Source organism: Geotrypetes seraphini, chromosome 2 (genome assembly GCF_902459505.1).
Source record: "Geotrypetes seraphini chromosome 2, aGeoSer1.1, whole genome shotgun sequence".
In the NCBI taxonomy this organism is placed as follows: domain Eukaryota; kingdom Metazoa; phylum Chordata; class Amphibia; order Gymnophiona; family Dermophiidae; genus Geotrypetes; species Geotrypetes seraphini.
The window spans coordinates 352,412,407-352,433,901 of NC_047085.1; the positions used below are offsets into that span (position 1 = coordinate 352,412,407).

General features: G+C 44.1%; 1 protein-coding gene across 1 annotated transcript in view; it reads left to right on the plus strand.

Moving 5' to 3' along the window:
- The window catches only part of TBX20 (T-box transcription factor 20), a 148,312-nt gene that overhangs the window by 54,182 nt on the left and 72,635 nt on the right, over positions 1-21,495 (plus strand). The window contains exon 4 of the mRNA XM_033930391.1: positions 3,494-3,602. Within this exon, the coding sequence (XP_033786282.1) occupies positions 3,494-3,602 (109 nt within the window). The remainder of the gene's footprint in view (positions 1-3,493; positions 3,603-21,495) is intronic.

The window sequence follows — 21,495 nt, forward strand, 5'->3', positions numbered from 1 at the left end:
CCGTCGTTTGACATTTCCTATGCCATTGCATATGGCCGCTTATCAGTGCTAAAAACCAGCAAAAAGAGAATTAACTCATGTTCCTCAAATATGTAAAACTGTGTGCTGCTTATTTTAAATGACGAAATGTGAATATTCACCAAAGATGGCAAGAACTTTGGAATGTATGTTTTTCTAAGTCTTGAATTTGGGTGGACTAACTGTTAATTTTTATTCAGGCACTTTCTTTAAATGGAAGGATGTATTATTTACTGTAGAAATGATTTCTAAAATTAATAATACTTTAAGTGCTAACCCTATATGCCATGACAGTCTGTCCAAATTAGACTGTAAGTTCTTTCGAGAATGGACCGTCTATTAAATCCCTAACCCTATATGTCATCCCCAACCCTATATGTGAAGTCTCTCTGTCCAAGTTAGACTGTAAAACTAGTGCTGCCCGATTCAGGAAAAAAAAATTTGATTCAATTCAGCCTATTGAATCGATTTTTTGATTTGATTCGATTTTCCTGCCCAATTGGGTGTTGTTTTCAAACATCTTGGTTGCTTCAGTTTTAAGGCTTTGTTTGGTTTAGCTCCCAAATATGTAATTGAGCTTTTCTCTTTTGCAACCAACAGACATAAGAGAAACTCACATCTAAATTTTGTTTTTCTGCCTGTTAAAGGATGTAAACTTAAAAAAACATCATAATCTTTTTTCATATCAAGCAGCGTTATGGGGTAAGGATTTAGAACAATTGCTTTTGCTTACTGACACTTATGGGGAATCTAGGAGACATCTAAAAACATATCTGTTTTCGAAGTATTTTGGCAGCTAATTCATAAAAATGTTGTTATGCACTTTTTTGATCATTTTAGTGTCTCTAATTATTGGCTTTTAACTTTTTTAGTTCTATTAAACTTCTTTTATTATTTGTTTGTATTTTTTTAACTATTGTAAACCGCATAGAACTTTACGACCTTGTGGTATATAAACTTATTGTTTTTATAGCCTCTTCACCCCCTTTGCCCTCTCCTACCCAAACTGGCGCTGTGGTGTAAACAAAATAAACAAACAAATAAGATTTTCCTCTCTCTGTTAAATTTAGCGCACATTTGAGGTCTAACACCACCTCTGGCAGGATACGCATTTCAAATCTGACACATTGGGGTCCTTTTATCAAGCTGCGGTAGGGGTTTAACACGCGTAATACCGCGTGTTGAACTGCCTGCCGCATAGCCGATAACACCTGCATTGAGCAGGCATTAGGTTTTTTTAGCCGGCCGCAAGGGTGATGAAATGTCCGACACACGCTAACCCCGCTAGCGTGGCTTGATAAAAGGACCCCATTGTAATCACAAAATAGAAAATAAAATTATTTTTTCTAGCTTTAGTTGTCTGGCCATTATTCAGATCTTGTTGGTCCCAGGCTCTGGTTGTCTTCTGATAACTTGCTTGCCAGGGTCTCCTTCTTTCTTCTTTCTCCGTGCTAACCATCCATCTTCTATCTCTGTCCTCCCCTACCATTTCCCTTCCCTCCTCCAGTTGTCTGGCATCTTTCCTTTCTTTTTTTTGTCTCCATCCTGAGATCCACCTTTTCTCAACTACCCTTTCATCTAGCATCTCTCCCTCCTTCCCCACCACCCCAGGGTCCACCATCTCTCCCTTTCTCTTCCCAACTACCCTCTTATCCAATATCTCTATCCCCACCCAATACACCAACCCTTGTGTCCAATTTCTCTCCCATTCTGTTCCTTCCCTCTCTAAATCCCATTGTCCACCATCTCTCTCCCTCTCCTTTGTTTTTAGACCCATTATTTCTTCTCCCCAAAGTCTGGCACATGCACGTCTCTTTGAACACCCCTTCCCTCCCTCCCTCCCTCCGTGTACTTCTACAGCAAGGCCTGCACCCCACCCCTGAAGGCCTGCACCCCACCCATGAAGGCCTGTACCCCACCCATGAAGGCCTACCTGTCTCCCCTGAAGGCCTGAACCACCACCCCTAAAGGCCTGTATCCCCCTTGAAGCCCTGTCTCCTCCCCCCCCTCCAGAAGGCCTACGTGTTTCACCCCCCATCCATTTACCTAATTCCAGCAGTGGAACAGCCTGCAGAGAGGATCGCTGGTACTTTAGCGATCCTTGCAGGTTGCCATAGGCCTTCGTAGCTCTCTTCCCTCTGCTGCCGTCCCACTGCTCCTCTGACGTCAGAGGCAGGATCGCAGCAGAGGAAACAGCTCCAGAGGCCGATGACAACATGCAAAGATCGCTAAAGTACCAGCGATCCTCTCTGCAGGCTGCTCCACTGCCGGAATTAGGTAAATGGACACCAGCGGGAGGTCAGGGGGGAAGCTGGACACCAGCGGGAGGCCAGGGAGGAAGCCGGACACCAGCACTTCCCGACTGACCCTCCCACCTTGCCCTCTAAAGCGGTGAATCGATTTGAATCGTGAATCGGGCAGCACTAGTGTAAACTCTTCCAAGCAGGGACCGTCTGTTAAATGTCAAATGTACATTGCTGCGTCGCTTTTCAGTGCTATAGAAGTGATAAATGGTAGTAAGTGACAATGAAGCACTTTGCCCTTTCATTATATTGCATCCATTCAATTTTATGAATACAAGTCATAATATCATTCACTGACCCTTATTCAATTTAAATATTTTCCTTAGGCTCAGACCAAGAATAAGACCTTTCTGATAAAGCTCAATATCCTGCACATCTCATTTTTAATTTTTTTTTTTTTTACAATTTAAGTGGCTGTTGACTTGCATAGCAAAGCATCATCCTAGCCATGTTACCTATATGTGACAGCATTTATAAGGACCTTTTCGTGTTTTTGCTGGGCAAAAAAATAACTGCTATGGGCTGATAGTAGTAGAACTAGAACATATAAATTTGAGAGGAGCTGTTTTATAGTTTATCTCGTATCATAGTCTTCTAATGCTGGTGACTGCTTTCAAAATCGAGGGAACCTCCGTATCGGCTAGAAAAAGAAACGTTTACTTACTGAAGGCTTATCAAAAAAAAAAAGATGATTTGTGTATTGAGCACTAGAAGCTCCATAAACCCAAGAATGCAAACTCTTCAAGAGAGAGTTATTGGTCTAGGAGCATTTCTGTGTTTATTTTAGATACCCTGGAGCTGGATAGCAGCAGCTTCACTTGTCTCAACAGTAGGAAACTGAAGAGATTGCAATGTCCTGGAAGCATGGAAATGCAAACCACGCCAGCGGCACAAGAAATCACTGGCCACTGAAGAAGGAGTGTTTGGATTAGCACCTATAAGGCCCTCTTTTATCAAGCCATGGTAGCAGACGCTGCATGGCAAATGCACCGAAGCCCGTTCAGTTCCTAAAGGGCTTCGGTGCATTTACTGCGGCAGCATTGCCACTGCGGTTTTGTAAATGAGGGCCCATAGATTGTACACAGTGACAAAATGAAAGTGCCAAAGTAATGCGTTTATTAGCCAAATATCAGGGATCAAAATCTCATACAAATTCCTTTTCTTTCTTTCAGGTTATATGTGCATCCAGATTCTCCATTTACTGGAGAGCAGTTGTTAAAGCAGATGGTGTCTTTTGAAAAAGTGAAACTGACCAACAATGAGCTGGATCAGCATGGACACGTAAGTGTTTGATGACAGTTCACAGGACAAAATTAGAATCTGCTCTACCGGCTAAGATTGTTGCATATGGTTTTTCCTGAAGCCTATGGACTGATAGAGAATGAAAGTGAAGTACCGTATTTTCACATATATAACGCGCGTGTTATACACGATTTTACAAACCGAGTATAACCATGCGCGTTATATGTGTGAGCGCGTTATACAAATTTTTTTTTCAGTGTGATCCGGCATCCCCCCTGCGAACCGGCATCCTCCCCCCCGCTCGCGTCACCCCCCTCCCCCGCGATCCTACATCCCCCTCAGCACCGCAAAGACATCAGTCGCTTACCCGATTGGGCACCAGCACCAGCACCAATGCACAGGACGTGCTAGTGCCAGTGCCCGAAGATCCTCCCTCGTTGGGCTCGGAGAGAGCAAGACCAGAAGGCTTTAAGCATGCGCAAATGCTCAAAGCCCAGTCCAGCCCGGCACAGGGAAGAGGGAGGATCTCCCTCGCACCGCCCAGCCCAGCCCAGCCCAATGAGGGAGGATCTTCGGGCACTGGCACTGGCACATCCTGTGCATTGGTGCTGGTGCCGGTGCCCAATCGGGTAAGCGACCGATGTCTTTGCGGTGCTGGGGGGGATGTAGGATCGTGGGGGAGGGGGGTGACACGAGCGGGGGGGGGGGAGGATGCCAGTTCGCAGGCCAGAAGAGGGAGTAAGCGGGAGTGGCGGGAGGAGGTTATAGCAGCATGTGCGGTATACGCGTGTGTGTGCTATATAAAAAATTTTTTACACAAATGGTTTGGACCCGCGCACTATACGCATTTGTGTGTTATACACATATGCGCGTTATATGCGTGAAAATACGGTAATCACTGGCCAGCACTCATTTTGGTGCCTCAAATGTTAGACCTGCTTCTGGGTATATTGGATCTGCTGATTCCAGAAATGGTACCACTTTTCTCCTGTCGGCTGTAGTTTTTGAGATACAGAACATGTGCCCTATACCACTCTTTACTCTTCTCACCCATTAAAAAATCAGGATATTTTAATGTACTGTTTAATTTCTTTTAAGCATGAAGGAAACATTAAAAATGAAAAGAAAAGTTTACCACATTAAAATCTACTTATTTCATACCAAAAGCACAAGTATATGATACAAACTTTCCAGTCATTCGCCACACAAGAAGCTCCTTTTCTAATACTTCTGAGAGTGGGATCTGCCAGGACAATTCTGTATAAGATTCCAAGAATAGTCTGCCATCATGTGTGCATCCCATCTTCCTTGGTATCTGGCTTCCATTGTTTTTATGGTTTGGTGAAATCTTTCACCTAGCTCTTTGCTTAAGTCACCAAGGTTCTCTGGAAAGTGTTCTAAGTGACTGTGCAGATAATGGATTTTAACACCCATGTTACAGCCAAGCCTGAGGAAATGAAAGAGCATATCCTCTACTAATTGTGTGTAGTTGTCTGCCTTCTTGTTGCCAATAAAGTTTTTCACAAGAACAAATGAAGACCAGGCACATAATTTGATTTAATTCATTGATGCTATGAAATGTGGGTTATTTATAAGTTGTCTGATCTGTGGACCATCGAAAATTCCTGCCTTAAGTTTTGTAAGTCCAGGTAACATATGCGCTATATAACATAGTAACATAGTAACATAGTAACATATACATAGTAACATAGTAGATGATGAAAACCTTACCTCCCTGTGGCTCTCGAGGACCGGAATTGCCTACCCCTGATCTATCCAATGCAATTTTCTGAATCAGCACCCTAAGAACGGGTCAAAAACCCAAGGCACAAAGAAAATTTTTTGTTGGTGGCCTTTGTAATTATTTCCTACAGGCCCTGTGTAATGTATAAAAGAAATAGTCAAACATCAGAGGAGGTCTATCCTCTCAAAGCAAACTGTGTTGGCTTTGTTTAGCATAGCAGATAAATACACAAGCTCTATAGAACTGTTTACATCTGTTTCCTCATCTTTACTTATTATGGCATACATTGAGTTTGTTACCAAAAAACAGGGTAATTTTCAAAGCTATTTTCACAGTGCTTTGCCCTCATAAATAGACTTTTATTATTTAAAGTGTTTCCATGTATGTGTGTGTATCCTGTTATGTGTTATAGAGCAGGAATTTTCAACCCAGTCCTCAGCGCACACCAAGACAGTTTGGTTTACAAGATATTTACAATGAATATGCAGGAGATAAATTTCCATGCACTGTCTTCATTATATGCAATTCTCTCTCTCATACAAATTCTTTGTGGTTATCCTGAAAACCTGGCAGGCTGGGTGTGTCCCAAGGACTGGTTTGCGAACCCTTGTTGTAGAGTAGTATCTCCCAAGTCAGTCCTGGAGTACCCCCTTGCCAGTCAGGTTTTCAGGATATCCACAATGAATACGCATAAATAGATTTGCAACCGAATCACTTTATTCTAAATCTCTCCATAATGATGCTTCAGTAGTCCATAAATTTAACACTTATAGAGAAGAAAAAAGCCTCAGATATTGGCGAGCCAGATAAATATAGCTTTACTTTTACATCACTGACATACAAAACCTTTTAAGTGCAACAGGGATAAAGCCCTAAAACTGAAACTAATCATTACAACCCTCCAATAATGGCCAATGCTTCGTGACTAATGGCTACTTCATCAGGGTATTGGGACTCCATCTACAATAAAACAGATTTAATATAAAAAGCTTTTCCATATAGACTCGTATATAAACTGAGATTTTTGGGCCAAAAAATGGCCCAAAAACAGGGGTCTCTGTTTATAGTCAAGTCTACACCTGAGTACTTCTCTAACTGCTGTAGTTAAAAAAAAAAATCTAAATTTAAACTTACTGGGGGTCTGGGGAATAGAGTTGTAGGTCAGGGGCAGGCCCAATATGCAGGCAGGCAGCTGATTCCTTCTGCTGGCAGCAGCCGCCGCAGCCATGGTGGTCCTCCATGCTGTTTGCCAGCCGCTGGGAGGAGAGAGGAGTGAGGAGTTAGCGGCACATCCGGATTGCGAGCAGCCCTGCTTTCAGTCCTGGTCCCTGTCCCGCTAAAACACTCGACCTCCATCCAAAATCTCTCTCCATCACCTTTTTTCATTTGCTTCTTCCAACACTATCTCTGGGGAGTCGCGGGTCAGAGGCAGGGCTGGCATGCAGGCAGGCAGCTGATTCCTCCCGGCAGCTAATTCGTCCCAACTGTTTGCCAGCTGCCTGGAGGAGAGAGAGTGAGGAGTCAGCGGCACATCCGGACTGCGAGCAACCTTGCCATCAGTCCCAGTCCCGCTAAACTATCTGGCAATAATGAAGCCAGATGCTGCGGGGGCCTTCCCTTTTGCCAAATCGCTATAGGCTCTGCCAGTCTTGATTCCCGCCCTCCTCTAAAATTACTTCCTGATTTTGAGGGGCAGGATCAAGACCGGCAGATCCTATAGCAATACTGGAAGGTGGGGGGAGAGGGAAAAGTTAGCAAACAAAACCTGGAGAATGATGAGGGAGATGGAAAGCTATAAATAGAAGCAGATAGAGATGCAGAAAAAAAAATGGAGGAAAACCGAAAGGAAAAGGTTAAAGTCAGAGATGGATGTAGGAGAGAAAGTGAAGCCAGGAAGGAGAGAAGAGGCAGATGGACTGCAGATCCTGGAAAGAAAATTAAGAAAACAGAAACTAGAAACTTGGATAAACATGAATAAAATGGCCAAACAACAAAGGTAGAGAAAAATAATTTTATATTTAATTTCATGAACAGAAAATGCAGTTTTACTGTAAATTTGCACTGCTTTCTTTTTATATTCCAAAGTGTAGAGTGCTATTTCCTTTTCTCTGGTGTTGAACTGCATATGGCTTCTTGAGATTTAAGTTTGTGGATGCTTGTAGTTGCATTTTCCTATGTAGGGGTCTTGTTGTGAATATGTTAGCTTTGGGATATATGAATCACAGATATTTGTATTATGTTTAGTGACTTAAGAGATAGATGATGGGTAGGGAGGATGAACTGCCTTTATAAATTCAACCTTTTTTCCCCTTTTTGGAGGGAAAAAATGATACCTCGGTTTATATTCAGATCGGTTTATAGAAACATAGAAACATAGAAATAGACGGCAGATAAGGGCCCACGGCCCATCTAGTCTGCCCACCTTAATGTCCCTCCCCTACCTTTGCCCTGTGAATAGATCCCATGTGCCGATCCCATTTGGCCTTAAAATCAGGCACGCTGCTGGCCTCAATCACCTGTAGTGGAAGACTATTCCAGCGATCAACCACTCTTTCAGTGAAAAAGAATTTCCTGGTGTCACCTCGTAGTTTCCTGCCCCTGATTTTCAACGGATGCCCTCTTGTTGTCGTGGGACCCTTGAAAAAGAAGATATCTTCCTCCGCCTCGATGCGGCCCGTAAGATACTTGAACGTCTCGATCATGTCCCCCCTCTCTCTGCGCTCCTCGAGCGAGTATAGCTGTAATTTGTCAAGCCGTTTTTCGTATGGTAGATCCTTGAGTCCCGAGACCATCCGGGTGGCCATTCTTTGCACCGACTCCAGTCTCAGCACATCCTTGCGATAATGCGGCCTCCAGAATTGCACACAGTATTCCAGGTGGGGCCTCACCATGGATCTATACAATGGCATAATGACTTCCGCCTTACGACTGACGAAACCCCTTTGTATGCAGCCCATGATTTGTCTTGCCTTGGACGAAGCCTGCTCCACTTGATTGGCAGACTTCATGTCCTCACTGACGATTATCCCCAAGTCTCGTTCTGCTACCGTTTTTGCTAGGATCTCGCCATTAAGGGTATAAGACTTGCATGGATTCTGGCTGCCCAGGTGCATAACTTTGCATTTTTTGGCATTGAAGTTGAGTTGCCATGTCCTAGACCATCGCTCCAGTAGGAGTAGGTCGTGCATCATGTTGTCGGGCACTGAATCTTCGTCTGTTGTGCATTTGCCCACTACATTACTCAGTTTGGCGTCATCGGCGAATAATGTTATTTTACCTCGAAGCCCTTCTGCCAAGTCTCTTATAAAGATGTTGAATAGGATTGGGCCCAAGACTGAGCCCTGTGGTACTCCACTAATCACCTCCGTCATTTCGGAGGGGGTGCCATTCACCACCACCCTTTGGAGCCTACCTCCAAGCCAGCTCCCAACCCATTTCGTCAATGTGTTACCTAATCCTATAGAACTCATCTTGCTCAGTAACCTGCGGTGTGGTACGCTATCGAATGCTTTGCTAAAGTCCAGGTACACGATGTCCAGGGACTCCCCAATATCCAGCTTCCCCGTTACCCAGTCAAAGAAACTGATCAGGTTGGATTGGCAGGATCTCCCCTTAGTAAATCCATGTTGTCGGGGATCCCGTAGATTCTCCTCATCCAGGATCTTATCTAATTGGTGTTTGATTAGAGTTTCCATTAGTTTGCTCACTATCGATGTTAGACTCACTGGTCTGTAGTTTGCTGTCTCCATCTTTGAGCCTTTCTTGTGGAGTGGAATGACGTTAGCCGTCCTCCAGTCCAACGGGACGCTGCCTGTACTAAGGGAGAGGTTGAAGAGCGTGGACAGTGGCTCCGCCAAGACATCACTCAGCTCCCTAAGCACCCTGGGGTGCAGGTTGTCCGGCCCCATTGCTTTGTTAACCTTGAGCTTTGACAGCTCACCGTAGACATTGCTGGGCGTAAACTCAAAGTTACTAAACGGGTCAACTGAGCCAACCCTTGTCTGTAGCTGAGGGTCGAGCCCTGGTGCTTCTCGGGTGAAGACTGAGCAGAAGTATTCATTTAATAGTTGGGCTTTTTCCGAATCCTTTTCCACATAGTCTCCGTCTGTTTTCCTAAGACGTACAATCCCGCATGAGTTTTTTCTTCTATCACTAATATACCTGAAGAAGGATTTATCTCCCTTCTGGATGTTCTTTGCTAGAGACTCCTCCATGAGGAATTTAGCCTCCCTGACTGCTGTTTTGACGGCTTTTGATTTGGCCAGGTAGTCTGCTCTAGAGTCTTGCTTCCCTGATTGTTTGTAAGAGATGAATGCTTTTTTCTTCTCCTTGATCAGGTCTGAGATCTCCGCAGTAAACCACTGTGGCTTATTGTTCCTTCGCCGTTTACTTACTGATTTTACATAGCAGTTTGTTGCTTCTTGTATGGTTGCTTTCAAAGTCGACCACATGTCTTCCACGTTATCGGTTTCTTCTTATATTCGAGTATATACAGTAGTCTCAGCAAAGTTCCAAAAATAAACCTTTATATAAACTTAATACTTGCAGTTTCATGCGCTCTCTTTCCACGTGGTGCTTTGGCGTTTATAGCCCCTCCCATCCAGTCCTTATTGGACAGTCAGGACTGGCAGTCTGGCCAATCGGTGTTCAAGTTGCATGGTTGGAAAGAACTATAAAAATTATGTAGGGGCAAAACATTCAGAAAACATTCAATAAAAATAAAACCAGCCTATGGCTGTGTCAGACCAATGGTCCATCAAGCCCAGTAGCCCAGTCCTCATAGTGACCAATCCAGGTACTAGTGACCTGGATTGGCCACCATGAGGACAGGCTACTGGGCTTGATGGGCCATTTTTTCTGACCTAGTAAGGCTATTCTTATATTCTTATGTGTTTAAACCAATAGGGTATATGGAATTCAAAGTGAAAATCCAAAACTGCTCCCTTTGTTGCAGTGTCAATCTCCGATTACTCCCTCATGTGTTTATTGGAATATGATCCAGCACAAAACATTACAGTTGAGAAAAGGTGTGTGAAAACAAGTTACAATTCTGTACTATTGGTGCTTGTACAATACCTCTATGCAACACACTCCAGTGTTCATTAATCCTCAATTTTAATTTTCTGGAAGTCTAACCTTTAATCTATAATTTCTTGCATGGGCATAGAATGCAGTATACAGCATGATCTGTGTCACATGTGGTGGTGTGTCACAGAGTATATTATTTCTGATCATTCAGGTTTGTAAATAATAATTTTTTTTAAAAAGCATGAAATGAGAAATATAAAATCTGTTTTAAAGAAAGTAGTTGTATTGAATGCCTCCCACTGATATTGCATCAAAGATAAAGGAATAAGAAAATAAAATATTGCTATGAAATGACATAGTGCAGTGCTCTTCAACCACCGGTCCACAGAAATTTCCTGCCGGTCCACAGGGCTGGCACATGCATCAGGCCCCAGACAGTGCTCTTCAGCCGCCGGTCCACGGTATGATCAATGTGGCATTGTATTTGGGCTGGCTCCCTCTTCCTCAGTGCTGCAGAGGCTCCTACGCATGTCCTGGACCTGAACCAGAAGCCTTCTCTGCGATGTCAGAGGGAAGGCTTCCAGATGAGGCGCGGGATGTGTGAGGAGCTGCTGCCCACAGCTTTGTGCACTGCAGCACTGAGGAAGAGGGAGTAGGCCCGAAGATAACACTGGGGGGGGGAGGCAGGCCAGAAGGCAAGGCACAGCATGGAGGCAGGGAGACAACGGTAGGGGGAATTATATTATTTTTTTATTTAGTGATATATTTACATCTGCTGTCTGTTAGGAAGAAATGCATTTGTTTCCTTTCCTCTGAGGTTGTACTGCATGCAGTCTTGCACCTTAGGGTTTGTTTGTATATATTAGTACTTTAAGTTTTTGGTCCCGTATTTGCATGGTGTTATCTATATTCTGGTAGGAATGAATGTTGAGAAGCATACAGTGTGCTTTGTGTAGTTTAATTTTGTGATTAACCATTATGTGTTGTGAATAGGATTAGATTGTGTGTACAGTGGTACCTTCTGTTTACGAGTGCACCGGTTTGCGAGTGTTTTGCAAGACGAGCAAAACATTCGCAAAATCGGTGCCTCGGAAACCGAGCGCGCTTTGATTTGCGAGCGCCCCCCCTGCGAACCGGCACCCTCACCCCGTGATCCGGCACCCCCCCGCCACCATCGGGCCTCCCCGCCGCCATCGGGCACCCCCCCCCCCGCCGCGACCTGAGGTCCCCCCAACCCACCCGAACCCTCTTCTTACTTTTCTGTAGCCTCCGCAGCGGTACCGGCATCAGCATGTCCTGTGCATGCCGGTGCCTGAAGATCTGCTTCCTGTGCTGGGCCTGAGAGTTCACGTCGAACGTGAACTCTCACGTTGAACGTGAACTCTCAGGCCCAGCACAGGAAGCAGATCTTCAGGCACGGCATGCACAGGACATGCTGATGCCGGTACCGCTGCGGAGGCTACAGAAAAGTAAGAAGAGGGTTCGGGTGGGTTGGGGGGACCTCAGGTCGCGGCGGGGGGGGGTGCCCGATGGCGGCGGGGGGGTGCCGGATCGCGGGGGGGGAGGGTGCCGGTTCACGGGGGGGCCTTCGGGGGGAGCAATGCCAGTTCTCGGGGGGGGGGAGCAGCGCTGCTGGCCTCGGGGGGGGGGAACATATCAAAGCAAGTGGGTGTCATTGTAGATAATTCAATTAAACCTTCCGCCCAATGTACGGCGGCATCCAAAAAAGCAAACAAGATGCTAGGAATTATTTAACAAAGGGATGGTTAACAAGACTAAGAATGTTATAATGACTCTGTATGGCTCCATTGTGTAACCTTACCTTGAGTTTTGCATTCAGTTTTGGTTGCCTTATCTCAAAAAAGATATAGTGGAATTAGAAAAGGTTCAAAGAAGAGCGACCAAGGTGATAAAGGGGATGGAACTCCTCTCGTATAAGGAAAGACAAAAAAGATTAGGGCTCTTCAGCTTGGAAAAGAGATGGCTGAGGGAAGATATGATTGAAGTCTACAAAATCCTGAGTGGTGTAGAACGGGTACAATGGGATCGATTTTTCACTCTGTCAAAAATTACAAAGACTAAGGGACACTCAATGAAGTTATAGGAAAATACTTTTACAACTAATAGGAGGAAATATTTTTTTCACTCAGAGAATTGTTAAGCTGTGGAACGCATTGCCAGAGGTTGTGATAACAGTGGACAGTGTAGCTGGTTTTAAGGAAGGTTTGGATAATTTCCTGGAGGAAAAGTCCATAGTCTGTTATTATTGAGAAAGACATGGGGGAAGCCACTGCTTGCCCTGGATCGGTAACATGGAATGTTGCTACTATTTGGGTTTTGGCCAGATACTAGTGACCTGGATTGGCCACTGTGAGACCCAGTAAGGCTATTCTTTTGTTCCTAGAGGGTGAAAGTATGCTTGGAATTCACTACCCATAGAGATACTGTCACTACATATGCTCTGTTTTTGCAAAAATCTGAAAACTTGGATCTTGCAGAAATCTTGGTTAGGAGTTTAGCTTGACCCTGATTTTGCATTGTATATCTACCATTATGAAGCGAAAATACTTTCTGTAACCTACCATATCAGAAGTCTATATTAGGAGTATAATCTAAGTCTTACCTTGCATTGTATGCTTTTTTATGTGTTGCATAAATTGATATTGTAAACCGCCTCAACCTTCACTTTAGAGGATTTGGCGGGATATAAGACCACGTATAACATGTAACATGGAATTTCAAAATCTGACAATTGCAGAGCAAAATGTGCACAGGGCTTTTTACCTATTCTGACCAGGGTAAAATTACCACTGAGTATAGAAAGTCTAGGCAATTGCTCTTCATCTTTAAGTGAATAACAACTGCAGTAATATTTTTAACTGAGTGAATCACCTATAATAAGGTGATCAGTGTGAGAGAATGACAAATTAGGCAACAGGGTGCATGGACATTGTTAAAACTCCTTAGTCCAAGTCAGCTCTCCACTTTCACAAGTGGCGATAAAAACGAGGCCTGTTCCATGTCTGTGTCAGCCCTTCACTCTCAGCTTTATCTCTATGGTTTACCAGTCAAAACACCTTTTCATATATGGTTATATGTGGCTATATTTAGGTACTGTCCAGGACCTAAGAACATAAGCTCAGTTAAGAAATGCAGTGCATTCTTTCTGGAGCTGATATCGTTAGACAATTAAGTGGCATTATCACACCATTTTCTAACTACGTTGGCACTGAACAGAACACATCCTGAGTTTCCAAAACTGTAATTCAGTGTGCAAACAAGAGAAGAGGAAGCCTAAGACTCACACCTGTTTATGTCATACAAAATTACTTATGGAAAGTGGGTCAATCGACAATGAATTACAATTGAATAATTATAATTTAGTAGTAGAGCGGGTAAAAAGGAGTAGAGATAAAGGGAATCTGTATTACAATTTAAGTATTATAAGCAAAAAGGGAGCTATTAACTCAGCCAAAAAGAGGGTAGGTTGTGCAAAGGATCATAAGTGAATGAAGTCATATTGGGGCAGCCACGGACATACACCAGTGTATGGGAAAGCTTGATTTAGGGTAGAGTGTCTTAAGCAAGGATTTAAACTTCTTGAGAGAGAGCTCTCTATGAGGATCCAAAGTCAAGGACTTCCATAACATGAGGGCAATCCCACTGAAACAAAAAAAAATCGTAGCTCAGCAGGAGCAAATTTGTAAGTGGGATGGAATGACAAATGTTGATGCAGAGCAAAGAGTTCTTGAAGGGGTATATGATACAAGAACACTGTATAGGAAAGATGGATCACTGTCAGGCTTCAACAAGGGGAAATAGAACTTTGTAATGGATAGAAGCATGCTGTGGTTTTGACTATGTAATTTTATGATCCGAATGCATTTAAAAGCCATATAATTAAAAATTACATTTTATAGTATAAAATTAACAGTGTGTGGTGAAGACGCCTGAAAAGCAGTTAGTTGCCTCTATATGAATTTCTATTATAAATCATTAGATTAGAATGTATTATTAACTGATCGGGACTATCAGATAGTTATGGGGCCAATATTCAGACCGAAGCAGTTAGCCGGACTGTCTCCAGTGGTCAACAGCAACTGGCATTGAATTACCAGTCTATTTTTTGCCACTAAAAATATAGCTGACTATGTTATAGCGGACAAACATAGACTTACTATTTATGCAGGGCCATCTGGTCATGCAACTTAGCAGTCATCTAATGAATATTGACGCAAACCAGCTATGTCGCCAGTGACCGGGTTAGCCGCTAAGTGCTAATATTTTGACTGTTTTAATATTTTGGAGTCTTTGTACTAAGCTGTGGTAAACACTATTGTGCACTTACTGTAGCAAAAAACCGGACTTACTACAACGCACACTCAGGCATCCAATGGTAATTTTTGCATGTGCTACTCATACGCTAAAAAAATAAAATTTCTTTTTTAGCACTGGGGCTTGTCTGGGGGTCAGAGCGTACTAACTGAATAGCATGTGACTAGCACTTGAACCGGTGCCATCTACATAATGGGTGATGGTAGGGGCTCAAGCGCTAACGGAAAAATTATCATGTTGCCATTAATGGGGAACATCGAAAAATTGGCCATTTTACTCCAGCAGTAAAAATGATCTTAGTATGCGGGAATGACCCATGTAAGAACATGCTAAGGCCACTTTTTACCACAGTATGGTAAAATGACACCTTTGTTTGTCAAAATATTGTTTGTTTATTAGTTCTTTATGGTCTTATATTGTGAATTTTTAAATTTTGTGTATTTTAAATTGCATCCTGCCTTGGACTTTACAGTGCTATTGAATTGGCAGATTATGGATTTTTAAAATAAATAAAATAATGGGTCTATATCAACTTTGCACATTTTAACATACACTATTTTTCTATGTAGTAATAGATAATGAGCATTATCATAGGTTTGACATGAAAATACTCACAAGCTAATTAACATATATTACAATTACTGTTAATGCTCATAAACATGTTTGCAAATGTTAGCAGTAGCCCCAATATTCAAAGCTACTTATCTGGGTGGCAGAACCTCCTACCTGGATAAGTAGTGTTGACCGAGGCGAATCACGCATTTTCAGATGTTATTCAAAAGGAATGCCAGCCTCAGCGTTTTTAAATGTTGCCCTATGTATATCATGCATTAATTCTTGCAAAAGTATTAGGAACATTGGCTTCAAACCTTGCCACTTCCTGGCATCATTCATCAATTTTCTCTGCCTAACCTGGGTAATCCTTGTCCACAGAGGCAAGCGGTGAGGGCTTTCAGGGGATTCAGTGAATCCTCAGCTCTACAGTCCTGCTTTTTTACTTTTTGTTTATTTTTTGCTTCTTGCAGTTTGATTTATTGAGTAGGCAGCCTACTCAACCAGTCAAACTGCATCAAACAAAAAGTAAAAAAAAAAAAAAGCAGGGCTCTTGGGTTTGGGATTCTCCAAACCCCCTGAAGACTCTGACAGTACTGATCTGAATTTGATTGGCTGAGTAGCATCTGTCTGTTGCCTGCTCAACCAATCAAACTCAGAGCAGTGCCCTCAGGGCCTTATAGGGGGTGGTACAAATTCCCTGAAGACCCTAACCGCAAGCCACTTCTTGTCCATCATAAATGTTTTTTTATACCTGGTTGACCAAATTTCCTAATTTTTAGGTTGAAAAAAAAAAGCAGGTATCATATTAAATCCTTAACTATTTATAATACAAATTCTATCAGTAACGATATAGTTTAAGATAAGGAGAGTTGGATAAAATCTCTGGATTATATACTCAGCCCTAGGGCTGAAGGAGGAGGGTGACAGTTTAGGAATGGTACTTTATTTTATTTTCTTTATAACCAGTCAAAGAGTTTAGCAAGGAGAAAACTTTCATAATTAAGGATGTCATAATTCATTAATTAATTTATTTGATTACTTTTAGTTTCCCACCTTTCCCTTGAACAACATAAAGGAGATTATAAACCAAAAGAAACATAAAAAGATAGAGGCTGTTTAACAATCTCTGTTTTGTCCCCTTCCAGTGCTTTCTGAATTGGAGATAGCACAGACAGAAAAGGGAGATTTTGGGTGTTGTCAAGGTTTGAAAGATTATAGTTAATGTTGGCTTTATTAGGATTCAAAGGCTTCTGACATGTAGATTTAATAAAACACCTGTGTCACAGACAGGATGATTCGACAGACAAAAACATGTGCACATTTTTTATATCTTAAAGTCAGCTAAAAATAATTACCCTATGTCAGTGAATTAAGACGTTGATTCCATTTTATCATTCTTTGATTTCATTTTCTAGTGGTGTTTCTACCTGTTGTACAACTTTAGCTTCAAGATTTTTCAAATGAGAGTGAACAGTCATTCATTTCCTGTAACCATATAATTAATCTTTCTCATCATTCTCTATGGTGTCACAAAGGCTATCTCCACTGGAGGAGGTTTCTCATAAGCTTGGGTAAAGAGATTTTCAAGATCCATTAGTCAAATTCATATTATCTACCTTAATTGATACATTATGCCTTAGAAGTGCACCGGGAGTCGGAAGAGGAATGCAGGAGAGTGGAGAAGGCAGAAGAAGCGATCAGAGAGGCTTGAGAGGCAGCAGATAGAGAAACACTGCCACCGGAGGAGAACAGAGAGAGGCAGACGGGACACGGAGAGGGGAAAGGCGGGTGGTAACTCCGCCCACCCCGCGATGTCACAGCCAATCTCCCCCATAAAAGGGGACGAGCTAACGGCGCACAGCCATTCGGCGCGCAGCGAAGGCGAGCGGCAAAGGCGCTCGCCTTAGCGAGAGTGCCTTTGCGAAGGGCCTTTGCGTAGGGCCTCAAGGAAAGCCTTTAGTCTACCGTTAGTCTATCTTTCAACTCTCATCAGCTAGCTATTTAACCAATTCACTTCTGTCTTTCTTTCTACTTCTGTCTTTCTTTCTACTTTCTACCAAACTTTCAACCAGGCAGACCTTCTACTTAGCCAAGAAGCAACCAGGCCTTGCACACTATACAACAGGCAGACCTCACCAATCACTCTATCCTCATACCATTTAACCAGGCAGTCCTTCTAGCCCACTAACAAACAGGCAGCTTTAACTACTTAACTACTTAACTAATAACTAATAAGAAACAATTAAGTGACTACCTCTATCTACCTCTATCCCTCAAACCTTAAACTATCTGACCAATAACTAACCACCTGACTAAGAACTAAATACAAAAAAAAAACATATATAAAAATAAATAACCTTTAGAAAATGGCAGGTAGAACTAGAAGCAACAAGAATTCAATCAAGACAGGCAGTTCAGACACCGAGGGGATCCAAGGGGTGGCCACGGACCTCGTGCAGGCGGAAGGGGTACCAGGACGGAGTACAGAGGTCTCTGTCCAGACCGAGGCCATCCCCACAAAGATGACTACAGTCTCCACACAGACAGAAACAACGGAGCAGCTAGATGGAAGCCTTTTGTTGGAGCTGATGAGCCTGAGAGAGAAGGTTCAGCGATTGAGAAGCATCCGGGACGACGAGGTCTTCATCGACGGAGTCATCCAGGAGCTGTCCCAGATCTCCGGACGGGAACCTGACAAGACCATCCTCATTACTCCCAAAGCAACCAAACCGGCAACCTTGGGTCCAACCATCGGAATACAGGAAGAGGCTGGAGATGCTGATTCCTGGCAGCTAGTAACTTCCTCCACAGGCAAACGCAGCAGACCTTCCTCTCATTTTGTCTCTTTCTCTCACTTACAGGGCAGCTCTGCTTCGACCCCACAAATCATCTTGAGGAACAGATTCCAGCTGCTACAGGAGGGATCTGACAACGTGGTACAAGAGGTTGTTCAGCAGACGGTTCCAACTCCGGAGACAACAGTTTGGTCCCCCCTAAGAAGCGCAGAGTGGTGGTTGTTGGGGATTCGCTGCTGAGGGGCACCGAGGGACCAGTCTGTAGACCAGATTTGATATCGAGAGAGGTTTGCTGTTTGCCAGGGGCCAGGATCCGGGATGTGACCGCTTGTCTGGACAGACTCATCAAGCCCCAGGACCACTTCCCCATGCTTCTCATTCACGTCGGAACTAATGACACTGCCAGGAACACCCCGGAGAGCATACCTGAGGACTTTAGAGCCCTGGGTGAGAAGCTGAGGAGAATGGATGCGCAGGTGGTCTTCTCCTCGATCCTCCCAGTGAGGGGCAAGGGTAGAGCCAGGGATGATCGCATCCAGTGGGCTAACGACTGGCTGCACGGATGGTGCAAGGAGATGAACTTCGGGTTCCTACACCATGGAGAGGCACTACAAGGACTACAGGGACCAGACGGGCTACACCTGACCAGAAGAGGAAAGAACGTCTTTGGACACCGACTAGCCAGCCTACTCCACAGGGCTTTAAACTAGGTAAGTTGGGGGAGGGTACAGGCACAATTGACCTACAAGGTGAGCAAAGCTGCAAATACTTTGTTGAGACTGAGGTAAGTAAACTTTGCATTTCTGGGTTTGGGGCTGGGATGGGGACACACATTGCCGAATCTGGGCTAGGTTCACATTGTAATTCTGGGTCGAGGGATCGTATACACATTTCCGAGCCTGGGACAAGTTCACGCTGTAACTCTGGGTTTAGTACACACATAGCAAATTGCACTAAGGAGGTCAAAGTAGATCAAGTGGGAATATCCCACAGAGTCATAGCAAACATATAACATGGAGGGCTATGTATGTCAACGCTCACAGCTTGGGAAATAAAATCCTGGAATTAGAGACAGAAATGAGGAACGCCAACCTAGATGTGGTGGCGATATCCGAGACCTGGCTGACGGACTCCCATGGCTGGGACATGGTCATACCGGGTTACAACTTACTTCGCCGAGACAGGGAGGGCAAATTGGGAGGAGGGGTAGCACTATATACCAAAGTTGACATTAAAGTCACCAGAATCGCAGATGTCAGGTACACAGGGGAATCCCTTTGGGTGAATCTGGCTAGGGGGAAGGACAAATGCCTGTATCTTGGTGTAGTATACAGACCCCCAAGACAGCAGGATGACCTGGATATGAAATTAATCGAGGATATAGAGAATATCACCTTGCTTGGGGACACTGTATTGTTAGGTGACTTCAATATGCCTGATGTGGACTGGACCACACTTTCCTCTGCGTCCAACAGCAGCAGAAGGCTATTAAACTCTATTCAGGGAGCACGACTCAGGCAACTGGTATTGGAGCCAACAAGGGATCGGGCAATACTGGACCTGATACTTACCAATGGAGAAAGTGTCACAGAGGTCTCGGTGGGCGACAGGTTGGCCTCCAGTGACCACAACATGGTATGGTTCAATCTCAGGAAAGGTTTCACAAAATCTAACACATTAACCAAGGTCCTCAGCTTCAAGGACGCCAACTTCGAGGGCATGGGGGATTTCATCCATCAGACGCTGCATAACCGAGCAGAAACAGATAATGTGGAAGTATTGTGGTCAACTCTAAAAGCTACCATACTAGAAGCAACCAACCGCTTTATTAAATTGGTAAGTAAACGGCGAAGAAACAATAAGCCACAGTGGTTCTCTGCAGAGATCTCAGACCTCATAAAAGAAAAGAAAAGAGCGTTCATATCTTATAAACAATCAGGGAAGCAGGACTCTAGGGAAGACTATCTGGCCAAGTCAAGAGCAGTCAAAACAAAGGTCAAAGAGGTCAAATTTAGAATGGAGGAGAATCTAGCCAAGAACATCAAGAAGGGCAATAAACCCCTCTTCAGGTATATTAGTGATAGAAACAGAAACACAGGCGGGATAGTACGCCTTAAGAAACCAGATGGGAACTATGTAGAATCGGACTCTGAAAAGGCTGAACTATTAAATGAATACTTCTGCTTAGTCTTCACCCGTGAGGCGCCGGGATCCGGCCCTCAGCTGCAGACAAGGGATAGCTCTGCAGACCCATTTCGAAATTTCGAGTTTTCACCCAGCACTGTCCACTTTGAACTATCTAATCTCAAGGTTAACAAGGCAATGGGGCCAGACAACCTACACCCCAGGGTACTCAGGGAATTAAGTGACGTCTTGGCGGAACCGCTGTCTGCGCTCTTCAATCTCTCCCTTAGTACAGGTAAAGTCCCATTGGACTGGGAAACGGCTAACGTCATTCCACTCCACAAAAAAGGATGCAGGACGGAGGCTGCTAACTACAGACCAGTGAGTCTCACATCAATAGTGAGCAAGCTAATGGAAACTCTAATCAAACGCCATTTGGATACGATCTTAGATGAGGAGAATCTATGAGATACACGTCAACATGGATTTACTAAGGGGAGATCCTGCCAATCTAACCTAATCAGCTTCTTTGACTGGGTGACAGGGAAGCTGGATGTTGGGGGAGTCCCTAGACATCGTATACTTGGATTTCAGCAAAGCATTCGATAGCGTGCCACACCGCAGGTTGTTGAACAAGATGAGCTCTATAGGATTAGGAGACACATTGACAGCATGGGTTAGGGACTGGCTTGGAGGTAGGCTTCAGAGGGTGATGGTGAACGGCACCCCCTCCGAAAAGACAGAGGTGATCAGTGGAGTGCCGCAGGGCTCGGTCTTGGGCCCGATCCTATTCAACATCTTCATAAGGGACTTGGCTGAGGGACTTCAAGGTAAAATAGCGCTATTCGCCGATGACGCCAAACTATGCAATGTAGTAGGCAGGAACACGTCAGACCAAAGCACAGGGCCAGACGGAAACTCAATGCCTGACAGTATGGTGCACGACCTACTCCTATTGGAGCACTGGTCCAGGACCTGGCAACTCAGTTTCAATACCAAAAAATGTAAAGTCATGCACCTGGGCAGCCAAAATCCATGCAAGACGTACACCTTGAATGGGAAAATCCTACAAAGGACTGTAGCAGAACGTGACTTAGGGGTAATCATCAGTGAGGACATGAAGACTGCCAAGCAAGTGGAGAAGACTTCATCTAAGGCTAGACAAATCATGGGTTGTATACGTAGGGGTTTCGTCAGCCGGAAGCCCGAAGTCATCATGCCATTGTACAGATCCATGGTGAGACCCCATCTGGAGTACTGTGTACAATTTTGGAGGCCACATTACCGCAAAGATGTGCTGAGACTTGAATCGGTCCAGCGTATGGCCACCCGGATGGTCTCGGGGCTCAAG